Raw genomic sequence first — 12,661 nt, 5'->3', positions numbered from 1 at the left:
AAGGCATAATATACACAGAATAACATGAACACATTTTAATAGTATGGGTTGATTGCGTTCAACAAGTGTGTACAAGTACGTACGTACACGTATGTACACGTACATACACACACACACACACAAACACACACCTTGTTAACTAAGCACCACTCCAATCCATTCCCAAGCAAGTTCTTTTGTGTTGGTTGCAACTGATCTTACTCTACAGCCCTTGGCCCCAGAAGCCACTGTTCAGATTTTATCATTACAGATTACTTCTGCTTCTTCTGGAGCCATATAAATGGAATAATACAGTATGTTTTGTCTTACTTCTTTTATTCATTGTAAGGCTCTTGAAATTGATCCTTGTTTTATATATTCCAAAAGTTTATTCTTTATTGCTCAGTTGTATTCCACTGACAGACTATAACATACATTTGCTTATCCATTCATCTATCAAGGAACATGGATTTCCAGTTTGGGGGCCACCGTTAAAGCCTAATTAGCTAAGCTGCCCAGGAGCAGGCCCGTGGTCTGTCCACATCAGACTGACTGACCAGTGAGGAAGGCACTGTGGGAGCTGTGGAATGTCACGGGAAGAGAGAGGAGGAACTCTGAAGGATTCTAGAAGAGTCTAATAGTGGAGATCAGTTCTGAATCTGATGCTGTTTCTGAGGCAGGATTAGGAGAAGCCGCGATTACACTGGCAATGAGGGCCACTTAGCAACCGAGTACCCCAGTAAAAAATGGGTAGCACAAAGCAGGTCTGGGGGCAACACTGAGGAGACAGCAGAGGTCCACAGTTTACTGCTGCTCCACGACCTTGGGAGATACAACGCTCCCTATAAACTCTGTGACCGGCTGTAGCTGCGTGTGTCCTCCCAGCCTGATAGGACTGGGACTGCTTTTTCCTTTATAGTCTGAGCTGGTTTTCACTCTTTTGGTCCTGGGTGGGCTTTTATTCTTTTACTACTATGAATAAGTGTGAGTGGGCTTTACAGTTTTACACTATTATGAACAACACTGCTTGGACAGTCACATTAATATTGCTGTTTTCCTTTTTCTTGGCACATGCTGGGTTATCTACAGTATGTGAATGTTTAACTCTAAAAGAAACTGTCAAACTATTTTCCAAAATTTAGTCAACAAGATCTATCATATCCAGTGGGGCATCTTTAACTAAGGCTGTCAATCATGATCTCACGTCTTCATACACTTCTTGAGAGTTCTTAAATCTGATGGTGTTTCTCCCCTTCATGTGTTACTACTAGTACTTTTTCATAAGGACTGACAGATGCATTTAACTGCATTGTTGATTTTCATAAGCAAATCTGTTTCTTTTTCAGATTGATCAGTTGCTCTGGAGACTACATCGACTGGACGTTTAAATCAGTTTTGCAAATTATTCCATTCTGTGAATAATTTGTGTTCCACAAAATAAGCCTTGTTCTCCATTTCCTCAAGGTACCAATAAATCCTTTATTTCATAAACTAGCAGTGAGCTATGAAAGCAATGCTTTGTACATCAAACATCTACTGATAATACAGCATTCTAACTCTAACTCTCATTTTTTTTCTACTGAAAATGAGCCTTTCCCATGTAACAGTCATATCCAACAAATGGGCAGTTACTTAAAGTGGCTGCTCAAGAAATTCAAGGCCCCACTGAGTCTGAGATCTCAACATACTCTATCCACCACCGAACGATATTTTACCAATACTGGTTTTAAAATGTCGCCTTAGAGTGGCTCACCTACTTCCCATTAAGAGAAAGTACAAGTCTTTTACATGCCAACTCCAACCATTATACTACAGGGAAGATTAACTCTTCATCCATGGCACTTGGCTGGATCAAAAGAAAAAAAAAATCCATAAAGGGACACAGATAAAGTGTTAACTCCTAATGTTTCTTTGATCTGGGGTTCCATAATACCTAGCCATTGTCCTCAGAACATTTGCCTCTATAATCATTAGCATAGCTAACTAATAGTTCTTCTCAGGTTAGAATACATGAGCGTCAACTTGTACTTAGCCACATGTATTGCATCATCACCCCTCCATGCTAGCGGCCTACCTCAGCCTATAAGAAACACACCCTAAACCCCCTTACGGGGAAAGGGTACACTTGTATCATCATGTCATTCATTCAGGAATGCTTATTTTACATGGTTCAAAATACCCTGACTCCAGGTGAAATCCATGCCTAGATGCTAAAAATCAATGGGCAAAGTTTGAAGAGAAAACAAGATTATCTGCATAGTCTCAAAGCGGCTCCCTGAGATGTACTTTTTTTATTTACAAAAGGAAAAATCGTAAGTGGAAAAACCTATCAGATAAAACTTAAACGAGTAATCAGAATTAACAATGGGACATGACATCACATGCTCCTTGACATGAATGGAAGGGACTAAGGAGACGTAAATAAAACCTGGATCTTAGACTTGGTCCTAGCACAAACTGACATTAGTGAAAACACAATGAAATTCAAACGAGGCCTCTAGTTTAGTTAATAGTATTGTCCCAACGTTAATTTCTTGGTTTTGATCATTGAACTGTGATTTTGTAAAACGTTAATATTAGGAGAAATCAGATGATGGGTACACTCTCGGGAATTTTCTATCTCTAGTATTTTTGCAACTTTTCTATAAAACGAAAATTATTTCAGAATAAAAAGGGGGGGGGGGAAGGTCCTGCCCGTGCATGGCTTCTAAATCCCAGTGTTGCCGGAGCCACCGCACGTGTTGCCGCTCTGTTCTGGTGGCGCAGGTGCAGTTTCAGTGCACTGCGCATGTCCAGGAAACCGTTACCTGTGCATGCTCCACTCTTCAAAACAACCCAGCCTGTTTACACCCGCAGGTCTCAATTCCAGGCCTTTTTGGAGGTGCGGGGAAGGGCTCTGGAGATATGTGGCCACCATACTAACCCTCAATTCATCCCCTTTGTTATTGTCACCCCCTTTTGGCTTGCTGAGCTGCATCCATGTGCACATTTGGTGCATGTGAAAGAGCAGGCGGGCTCTGGCAATGAAGCACACGATGGCAACGTCACCCCTCGCACCGGGGCAGGTAACGGTGCTCCTCGTTCGCGTCCACGTGGCACTCAGGGCCCAGCTGACGAGCGCTCAGTTACTCCGTGAAGAGCACAGTGCTGTCTCCTCCAAATTTCCCCGACACAAATCGAAGTTTAGGCAGAGCCTCTAATAGCTCCACCGGACTACTGCACAGTCTGGTCCCTAGAAGCCATTGCATTTTGTCTGTCCTCCAGATTGTCCAAACAGAATTTTCAGGAAAAGTTGACAGACAAGCTTCTGTCCAACTCTCACTTCCAAGAAAAAATTCTAGTGGTTTCTCCCACAGCATGACTCACCTGAAAAGACGGAAGAAATTCTCCTGCAGCTGTGAGACAGCCTTGCAGGATCAGAGTATTAGTCACCCCCACTTCGCTTTGGGATAACTTCCTCCTTTTTCCTCTTGCCCTTCTTTTAACCCCTCTCTCTCTCCCTGGTTTAAATTGAGTTTGCTTGACCATGGTGATCCCCACGGAGCTAAAAAAAGATGTTATTGTGTCAATGCTTCTGACCAATGCATCCTGAGGAATTTGATATGGGGCTTGTGACTTTTAATGTAAAAGGGCCAGTCTTCCTGCCCAATAGTCATGGCTACTGCTGTCTGTAAGCTTGGCCATACTATGCACCAACACTGCTATACAACCTGGATTCCTTCCGGGATATGTGCTGCCTTGTGCTGTAATGACCCCTTCAGCGGAAACCTGCCAATTCAACCCAGAACCTGGTCCTACAGAATCACTCTCACATACATACACGCGCACACACACACGCGCGCGTACACACACACACACACACACACACAGTTTGTCCTCGCCTCTTCTGAAAATACAGGCCAGTCACATCCCTCCCAGTGTACCTGCCCCCATTGAACAGAGATTTCACAATTAAAAATTCTGAAATTCTGATAAACTGATATATTCTGCCTGGTACATCATGAACCAGTTAAAATTCCAGAAACATCTTCTCTCAGTGCTTTCCAAGCAGTGTTCAAAGAAGATTTAGTGTCAGGGTTATAATCCCAGGTATGCCTGGGTCGGAATGAGGGTTTAGACAAGTTATTAAACTTTTACCTACTTTCATGTTTATAAAAAAGAAAAGGCAACTCCATGTTTACTGAAAGTAGACACGGAAAACTAGAATTTCTGATGTTACTGGTTCTCTGTTACTGGTTTTCTTGGTTCTCTGTTCAGATTCACTTGCTTTCATACCACAGGGCGTATTTTGAACGAGGGCCTTTTTCTAGGCCCCATCGTGTGCCTGCTCAATGCTGCTGCCAGTGGAAGAATGCCTTTCCGACCAAGACTGCCTCTAGGATTGCCACTGCAAAATACAAAAATCTGCTTTCTTCTTCCTGCTGATACTCATTTATAAGAAAAGAGTGATATTCAAAATGAGTCTGGAACCCAACACACTTAACCCTAAATTAGTTTTCTAAAACGAAAGGAATGAGGTAGAAGTTGATGTGGGGGAGATCAGCTATGGTAGGGTAGGCAATTCTAGCAATCAGCATTTCCTATGTAAAGTGGCTCTCTAAGTCTCCCCCAAAACCTAACAACTTAAGTCACAAAATGGGAACTTGCTGTTATAAAATAGTGATAGATAGCTGTTTACCTATATGGCAGCCATTGTACTTTTGCGTAAAGTCTACCAAAGTAAGATTTAAGAAGTATATTTATGAGCAATAACCTTTCAGAATTTCTCAATTTAAAGAGGTTTAGAGTGCTTGTGCATGATCACAAACTCTACAGAAAAAGAATAAATGTTGTAGTCTTTGACAGTTTAACTGTTCTAGAGAGAGCTACAAGACACGCTGGTGACCATGTGGCTAATCCCCCACTCTAAGGATGAAAAACAGGGATGCTCATGGAGGCTGAACAACTATGATGTCTAACGGCCTCATCCCAATTCAACATTCCTTCAACCATATTCTGTCTCTTCCATTCTAAGTACTCTGATTGCTCATCATACAAACCTCATTTATTCTTTGGGTAGTTTGAAAAAGTTTAAAGCACACATAACAATTTTGAACTGAATGAGATCAAACAGAGATTTAAGGATAATTATATCTTATCATATTTCAAAAACGCAGGCTGAAACCCATGAAATGAAGAGGTTCTATTTAATTCTCAGGACGAATCTAAAGACAACGTGGAAAAACAAACAAAACAACCCTGCATCCTCTAACTCCTGGCTGAGGGTTCTTCCTCCATATTACAGAACTTCATTTACTTTCAAACTCTTTTATGAACTGCTCAAAAAAGTCATTTATTTCTTCTATCTAAAAAAAGTATGCTAGCTTTCTGTTTTATGCTCTTTGAGGACATACATGAGAATTACTTCAAATGTTTAAAATTATTACTCTGTAAAACTAAGTGTTGTCTCACATAAATACTTCTGCTATCATACTGTGCCCACTCACCCTGTTAATAAGTAACATTATGACAAATAACTTACCAAGAACTGTCAGCTGAATCTTCTTATTTCCAACACCAGGGGCTTTTTTCACTTTGCACTGATATGTGCCAATATCTGACAACTGTAAATTTGTTACATTTATTGATGCGTCACCAGATTTGAGATCACTACTTGTAAAATGTACTCGTCCTTTCAGATCTTGATAGTAGTTATCGTAAATTTTGTCTCCAGAATATAAAATAATCTAAAAGAAAACCAAAATAAAACAGAGAAAAAACAAAATACACACAAAAAAACAAGCAAACTCTGTCTCATTAAAGGAGCTCTGGACACAGCATGCCACTGTGGGATCCTAAAAACAGTAGGAACACAGGATTATGAGAAAACCTCTAATTATTCAAAGTACACATTAAGAAAACAGGAGGAAGTCAATATGATCCTTGAGTATGGTCACACACTCTAACAAAAAAACAAAAAAGACATTTTTTTTTTTGTCTTAACACTAAGTGGGAGGGGTAATATTTTATATTTGAGGGTTCTAGACTCTAATAAATAAAATCATAAAATAAATCTCTTACGATATGTGTGCCCAGGTTAACAGGACCTTTCTGTAAGAGCAAAGAAAGACCCCTTCCTAATTCCACTGAGTTTTCTGAGCCACTGCTATGGGCTTTAATGGAAATAACCAGAGGCTAAATTTAGAGGGAAAATAAATTCTGTGTTAAATATGACTTAGAATTATAATCGTCAGCTCTAACTATAACTAAAATTAATTTAACACACAATAATTTTTCACATTTGCTAAGAAATGTGAAAATCCTTCATTCTGGTCATCTGAGACCCACGGGTCAAGAAGCAGAGGTGCCAGACTCCAATAATAATCAGAAAACATCCTGTGAATAATTTTTATCTGAGATGTTAATTATGAAGAGTACAATCAGAATAAATATCATCTGTAGGAATTTCTCAAGGGCAGGGACTTGAGTTCTTTTCTATTTCATCGTCTTCCCTACCATGCTAACCCCACTCTTAATTCACTAAATAGCTTTTATTTATATATTAAGTGTCTGCTTCTAGGAAGTACTCCAGAGCAGTTTGCTAAGTCAATAAAAGAATCAAGTCGAAGGGTCCACAGCTGACTTACTCTGTAAACACAGCTATTACATCATTTGCTCCACCTTCTCGCCACACCCACTGTCCAACTACCACACTGAGAAGTCCTCGAAGGAGGCTGTCATATTTTTCTTTGTATTTAACTTTGGACTGCCCCATAAAGTTCCATCTATTTTTCAATTCCTCTTTTTGCTACACTTTAGTAGTCTTTTGAGGAGGGCCTGACAAAGATGTGGCTCCACCGTTAGTTGTTTTGTAAACTATCTTAGTATTTTCCCACAAAGACATAGTTATAAACAGTAGTTAAGAAATGGGGAACAAACATTTACAAGGCAATTTTGATTCCTCTTTGCCACCAGGCAGGATCTACATTTAATATTTAGCCTGAGGAAAGAGGTGGCTCTCACAGATCAACTTTTGCAGTCACTCAGCTAACATGCAAACCAGATCCCTCTGAGTTGGCACAGTATACTTTTATTAACATTTCTATATGGCTTGTAGATGTACAAAATACTTACACATACAGTATTCCAGTGAATTCTCATCATAATTCTGAGAGGTAGGTTTGTTACCATTTTACACCTCAGGAAACAGGCTTATGGAACATGGGAGGCAGTACAGGATAGTGCAAAGGAAAATAAGGTACAAAATGGGGGCGGGAGGGAAGTGGGGGTCAGAGAGACCTGGGTTCAAACCCCAGCTGTATCTCTTACTAGATGTGTGACCCTGGGCATGTTCCTTCAAATCTCTGGGCCTTCATTTTCTTCTCTTCATGTGTATAATAATAATCCTCAGTTTAGAGTGTTGTTTATATAATTATATAAGTATATATAATTAAAGTATATGAAATACCACAGAGCACATAGTAAGTGCATAATACATAGTCAATGCTTGCTGACTAAAGAGATCACACAGGGAATGAGGATGGAAATACCTTGGGCTCAGCCCTCCCTGCTCCCTCTGCCTGCTAGAATAAAAATATTAAAATAAAGGCTCATCTAATATATAATGTAGCTAAATTCTATGTAAGCATCTTCTTCTGCACCAGTCTCTCCCTAACCCTCCTATTTATTTTCCTGTGGTGTGATCTTACTGTGTTATCAGTTAGAGACTAGGATTTTAACCCACAAATGGGCACTTAAACCCAGTCCCTGGTTGCTCGCTGTCTCACAAGTCCAGCAGGCAGCAAGGCTACGCCTCTCACTCAGGACAGAGCTCCTTCCATGAGGGGACACACAACGCTATAGGGCACACTGTGCTTCTTGGTCTCTAGAAGCTCCCTGTCATGGATCCTCACTCATGAGTCTTAAGCCAGAAGCATCTAAGACTGGTGGTCTCCACTCATTCATCTTAAGCATGGGAACAGAGTCCTAGACTTGAAAGGGAGATGGCACTGCACTTGGCAAGGGTGTGAGGGGTATGCAGGACCTCTGTTCAGGGTGCTGGCACTTCAGGGAAACAGAAAGGGGAAAGTAGAGCAAAGCGGGGAGAAAGGAAAACGGTATCTGGGCTGAGTGGACAGAATGAGTCAGGCTCAATTCATTTTGCTTACGGAAACAGAAGGAACTGCCAGCAGCAGAACCAGGGGCAGAGATATGTCCTTGGGGGGAGGTGGCCTTAGTCATTCACGACTTGGGAAAGCACCTTAATTATTTCCTTTACAAACTTCTTTTACTGCCTGGACTTGCCAAAAGTAGTAATGACCTAAGTGCACCGATTCAGCTATTAAATGGCTGAATAACTCCTTATTTTATATGGACTATAAGTAAAAATAAAATTTCTCATCCAAATACATATACAGTTGACCCTCAACATGGGGTACAGGAGTGCCTTCCCCTACAGTCAAAAATCTGCATATAACTGACTCCCAAAAAGTTAACTAAGAGTGTTGACCAGAAGTCTTATTGATGACATAAACAGTTGATCAACACAACTTTTGTATGTTATATGTATTACATACTATATCCTTAAAATAAAGGCAAAATAAAATGTTATTATGAAAATCATAAGGAAAAAACATTTATAGCTTTAATAAAAAAAACCCCACATATAATGGACCCGCGTATTTCAAACCCAGGTTGTTCAAGGGTCAACTGTATTACCACATCCCTCTAAATATTTGGACTTATTTTTTGCTCTCTGGTCTAATATAATTTATTAATATTGATTTTATTTTTAATTAAATGCCAGATGAAACTAATATGCAACATTCTAAATTAAGTGAAATATTCTGTACCCTTAAAAGGCAAAGGGTGAGATACACACACACACCACACACACACACACACACACACACACACACACACATTTGGAGATGAGATTGGGCAATTTTCCTCCTTTGTGCTACTTTTGGTTTTCCAGGTTTTCTATATTATATTAGGCTCTTATTTCTTTGTAATTAGAAAATTTTCTATAACGATATTTTGATATTTAATTTTTTTGACTTAAGATTAAATACTTTATAAATTGCTATTTTGCTATGAAGACTGTTTTGCTTCTTAAGAAATTCATTATACAGGATATTTAGCTTGAAGAAATAAGGAAAACAGACTCGAATAATACGTAACCATGTTACACTATATTACACTTGATAACCCTTTTATGGGTAATGGGATCCTTGTGGTAAAGTTAAAAATTCAATTCTATCAAATTCTCACAGTCTAGTTTACTTGCCATCCCTTACCACACATCATACACATTTCTGCCAAGCTACTATGTCTGCTTCACTCCTTTTGACCCGCACACACTTCCCAATGCAAATTTTCACAAGGTTAACAGGTTCCCATGCCCCCCACACCTATGTGATCAGTGCAGTGATGGGCACCTATGACTAGTTCCACAAGACATCTGCTGAGTGAGCAAGCACTTAGCAAACTTACCACTTGGTCCACCTTCTGATTATCAGCCGGTGATAGCAGCCACTCGATGTCCAGTGGTCCCTGGTCTTCGGAACTAAGAGTGAATTTGCATGGCAAATAGGCAGTTTCCCCTTTGGCCTTTTCAATCATCTGGTCAGGAGTAGTAATACTCAAACTTCTGGTGAAATCTGGAAAAAGAAACATACACATGGACTATGCATCTGGACACTCGGCACTCCCAGCCCACTCAGAAGAGCAAGGATGCACGGGATGAGATTTGGGACCAGAGTAACAAGAATTCAAACTCAATGGTGCAGTTTTTAGTTTATGCCTTTGTAAAAATGAAATGAGAGTATTAATCTCTCTCTTATTCAATACGACTTCCTTTAAAAGCACGGTGAACTTCCCACCGTGTTTCTGTTTGTAGAGGCTGTTTTATATGCACATAGATGTTCAAAACTAAATTTAGCTACTAGTGTCTGAAAGGTCAGTTGTGCCATACTAATTCAAGGCTACATTAATTCATGCTTGCCTTGGTGCCACAAACACACTGGGAATTCCTTGTCACTGGGGCACATGCTGATGAATTTTGACATGTTTTCTGCCAAGACTTCAATTCTAAATTTTTATTAAACTTGATTCCATAATTTTTATTGACTGCTTAAAAATATTTCTAAACTAAGAGTTCTCATCACAAGCAAAAAAATTGTTTTTTCTTTTTCTTTTTTTTTGTGTGTCTATGAGCTGACGGGTTATATTTCTAAGCAGTAAATTTATGACAATTCAAAAAGAGAAAACTGTCAATTTATATTTTAAATTTACCAAATAGTTGACATCAATATTATCTTTAAAAAATTTCCTTCATCCCACTTCATTTCACTTCTGAAAAAGTCAGTCATATTATATTATATTATAAAATTTCCTTCATCCCACTTCATTTCACTTCTGAAAAAGTCAGTCATATTATTTTTTAAAAGACATCTTAAAATTCCATAACTTATTCTAAAATTTATATAAAACTTCCACTTAGATCAACATTAAAAGACAGAATTAATGCTGAATGGTAATATTTGAAAAATATGTAAAAGCCAAAATAAGATGTCCTGAGCCCCAAACAAAAATTCTAAGAAACTCTTCTGATTGAGTTTGTTAAAGAGATGGCTTAAACCCATTGAAATACTGTAAGGATTAAAAAAGTGTCTTCCTTGCTGCTAATTGCTTACAACAAAACTATTCTCTTTCCTATGCATAAAAAGTAGAAAGTTATTGAGCAAAGTGGCACAATTTCTTGATCTACATAAAAGAAGAAAGCTATATCAAATCACACACAAAAGCAGGTCTGATAAGACTGAAGTTTAAACAAGCCAACTTGATATACAATGCAAATTTAGTCTATAAATGAACTATCACACAAAGCCTAATTTTATTTTACTATTTACATTCTAAAAGTCTGCATAGCACTAGTTTGTCAATCTCTGCTTTTTTTATGAGGACTCGACATTTTCTTACGTATAAATTCAAATATCTAATGTATGTAGAACCAACGTTTCAACTAAACAGTAAACACCAGAAGCTCTACCATTCAGACCTCTACATCTCTCAGCACGGACTTTCAGGGCTGGATAATGACCTGGAAGAGGCCTGAAGCACTAAGATTATGGTACATGGGTCCTGGCTCTCTTTCCTTCTCTTCCCCTGGTCCCACCAGAAAAATAAACACATTAGAGAAAAATTTAGAGTAAGTAAATTCAAGTCCCAATTCTCCATGACTACACTTTGATGCTACTTTTCAAATAATAAATTCCAACAGAACAGACCAAAATGAAGAATTGTTAGCCATCCCATGATCCTTTCCATTAGCCCTACAAGAAGCTAATACTATCACTTGTAAAAATGTTAAAATTAAAGCCAATAGATTAAATATAAGAGAAAAGCCAAATTACATTCAAGACCACTTATATTCCAGCACCATTTCTAAGCTTTTAGCTACATTTAAGTGCACTCCTCAAAGAGCAAATGAAAAATGAACACAAACTCTCTGCTCCCTTAAATCAGAGGCTGGTGCTGTGTGAACTTCAAGGCTAGGCTTCAAGAGGTCTTGCTGCCCCCACTCCTGCCCTCTTGGACCCCTGCTACCTGCCACCAAATGAACAAACCACGTAGGAGAGAACTGAGGTGTTCGACCAACAGCCGCAGCCAGCTGAGAACCCCCAGCCCTGTCCTGGAGCACCCAGGACTTCCCATCCCAGGCTAGCCTAAACCGCAACCCACACGATGAGGAACTAACGTGATTTTTGTTTTAAACCTCTAGAGTTTGGGTTGGTGAGATACACAGAAAGACTGATGATACACCAACCAAACCCACTGATTCAACCCTAATTAACATTGCCCAAAAAAGTCCATACTACTCCAATCTGCATTTCATGTCCACATTTCTATTTGAAATTATATGATTTGATAGTTGTGTATAATATCAAGTGTCTCCTCTGAATATTCAACTCTCCAAATACATACTTTTGATTATTTCTAATAAGCTCAGTTCCATTCCTACCTCATTCACCAAAGCATTCTTCTACCTCTCTAGCCTACCATGATTTTTCTCTCCCATGAATGCTCACAGTATTTTACTTTTTGCCATCTGTATCACCTGCTTGGCCTTAGCATATGCTATCTTAGAAGTTTTTTTTTTTTCCTTTATAAACTTTATTGTGAAGCTAAGGTAGGCTCCACAGTTTTTTCATATCTTCTAGATGGTGATGAGCTTATCTTCTTCCCATACTACTTTCTATTTTTAAGTGAATTTTTTAAATGCATGTCCTGATTTAGCATGAAATCACTAGCTCCATTAGGGATGGAGAAATTGTGGGTACCTCTACCTCCTGTTGTAGCTCCTTAGCAGAAAAGAATGGGCGATAGATTATTAGTTTGATCAAGTTTAGAAATGCTGAGAGTATTAATCCACCAGAATCTGTTCCTGCTGCTTGAAGATCTCCTTTCTATAGCTACTACAATTTGTCGTCTGCATCTGTCTGGATATTAATACTTTATGAATTAAAATAAAAACAATCTGAGTGTGCTCCAGAATGAAAATTTCATTCCAAAACAAATCAAGACATAGCCCAAAATATGGAGGTAGGAATATATGAGAATGAAAATTTGCTATATTAAACTTATTGATTACTGTGCTTTTTGGGTTTTTATTTTGTAAAAAAAAAAAAAAAAAAAAAAG

At 38.8% G+C, this 12,661-nt stretch overlaps 1 protein-coding gene across 2 annotated transcripts in view; it reads right to left on the bottom strand.

Moving 5' to 3' along the window:
* CXADR (CXADR cell adhesion molecule) overlaps positions 1 to 12,661 on the bottom strand; it is a 47,918-nt gene that overhangs the window by 17,338 nt on the left and 17,919 nt on the right. For both annotated transcript variants that reach the window (XM_039857328.1, XM_039857327.1), the window contains exons 2-3: positions 9,454 to 9,620; positions 5,501 to 5,705 (exon numbers count right to left, since the gene is read on the bottom strand). In XM_039857328.1, the coding sequence (XP_039713262.1) occupies positions 5,501 to 5,705; positions 9,454 to 9,620 (372 nt within the window). The remainder of the gene's footprint in view (positions 1 to 5,500; positions 5,706 to 9,453; positions 9,621 to 12,661) is intronic.

The sequence above is a fragment of the Pteropus medius genome, unplaced genomic scaffold (genome assembly GCF_902729225.1).
Source record: "Pteropus medius unplaced genomic scaffold, Ma_sr-lr_union100, whole genome shotgun sequence".
Lineage (NCBI taxonomy): Eukaryota > Metazoa > Chordata > Mammalia > Chiroptera > Pteropodidae > Pteropus > Pteropus medius.
This window is presented reverse-complemented; position numbering and strand designations above follow the sequence as displayed.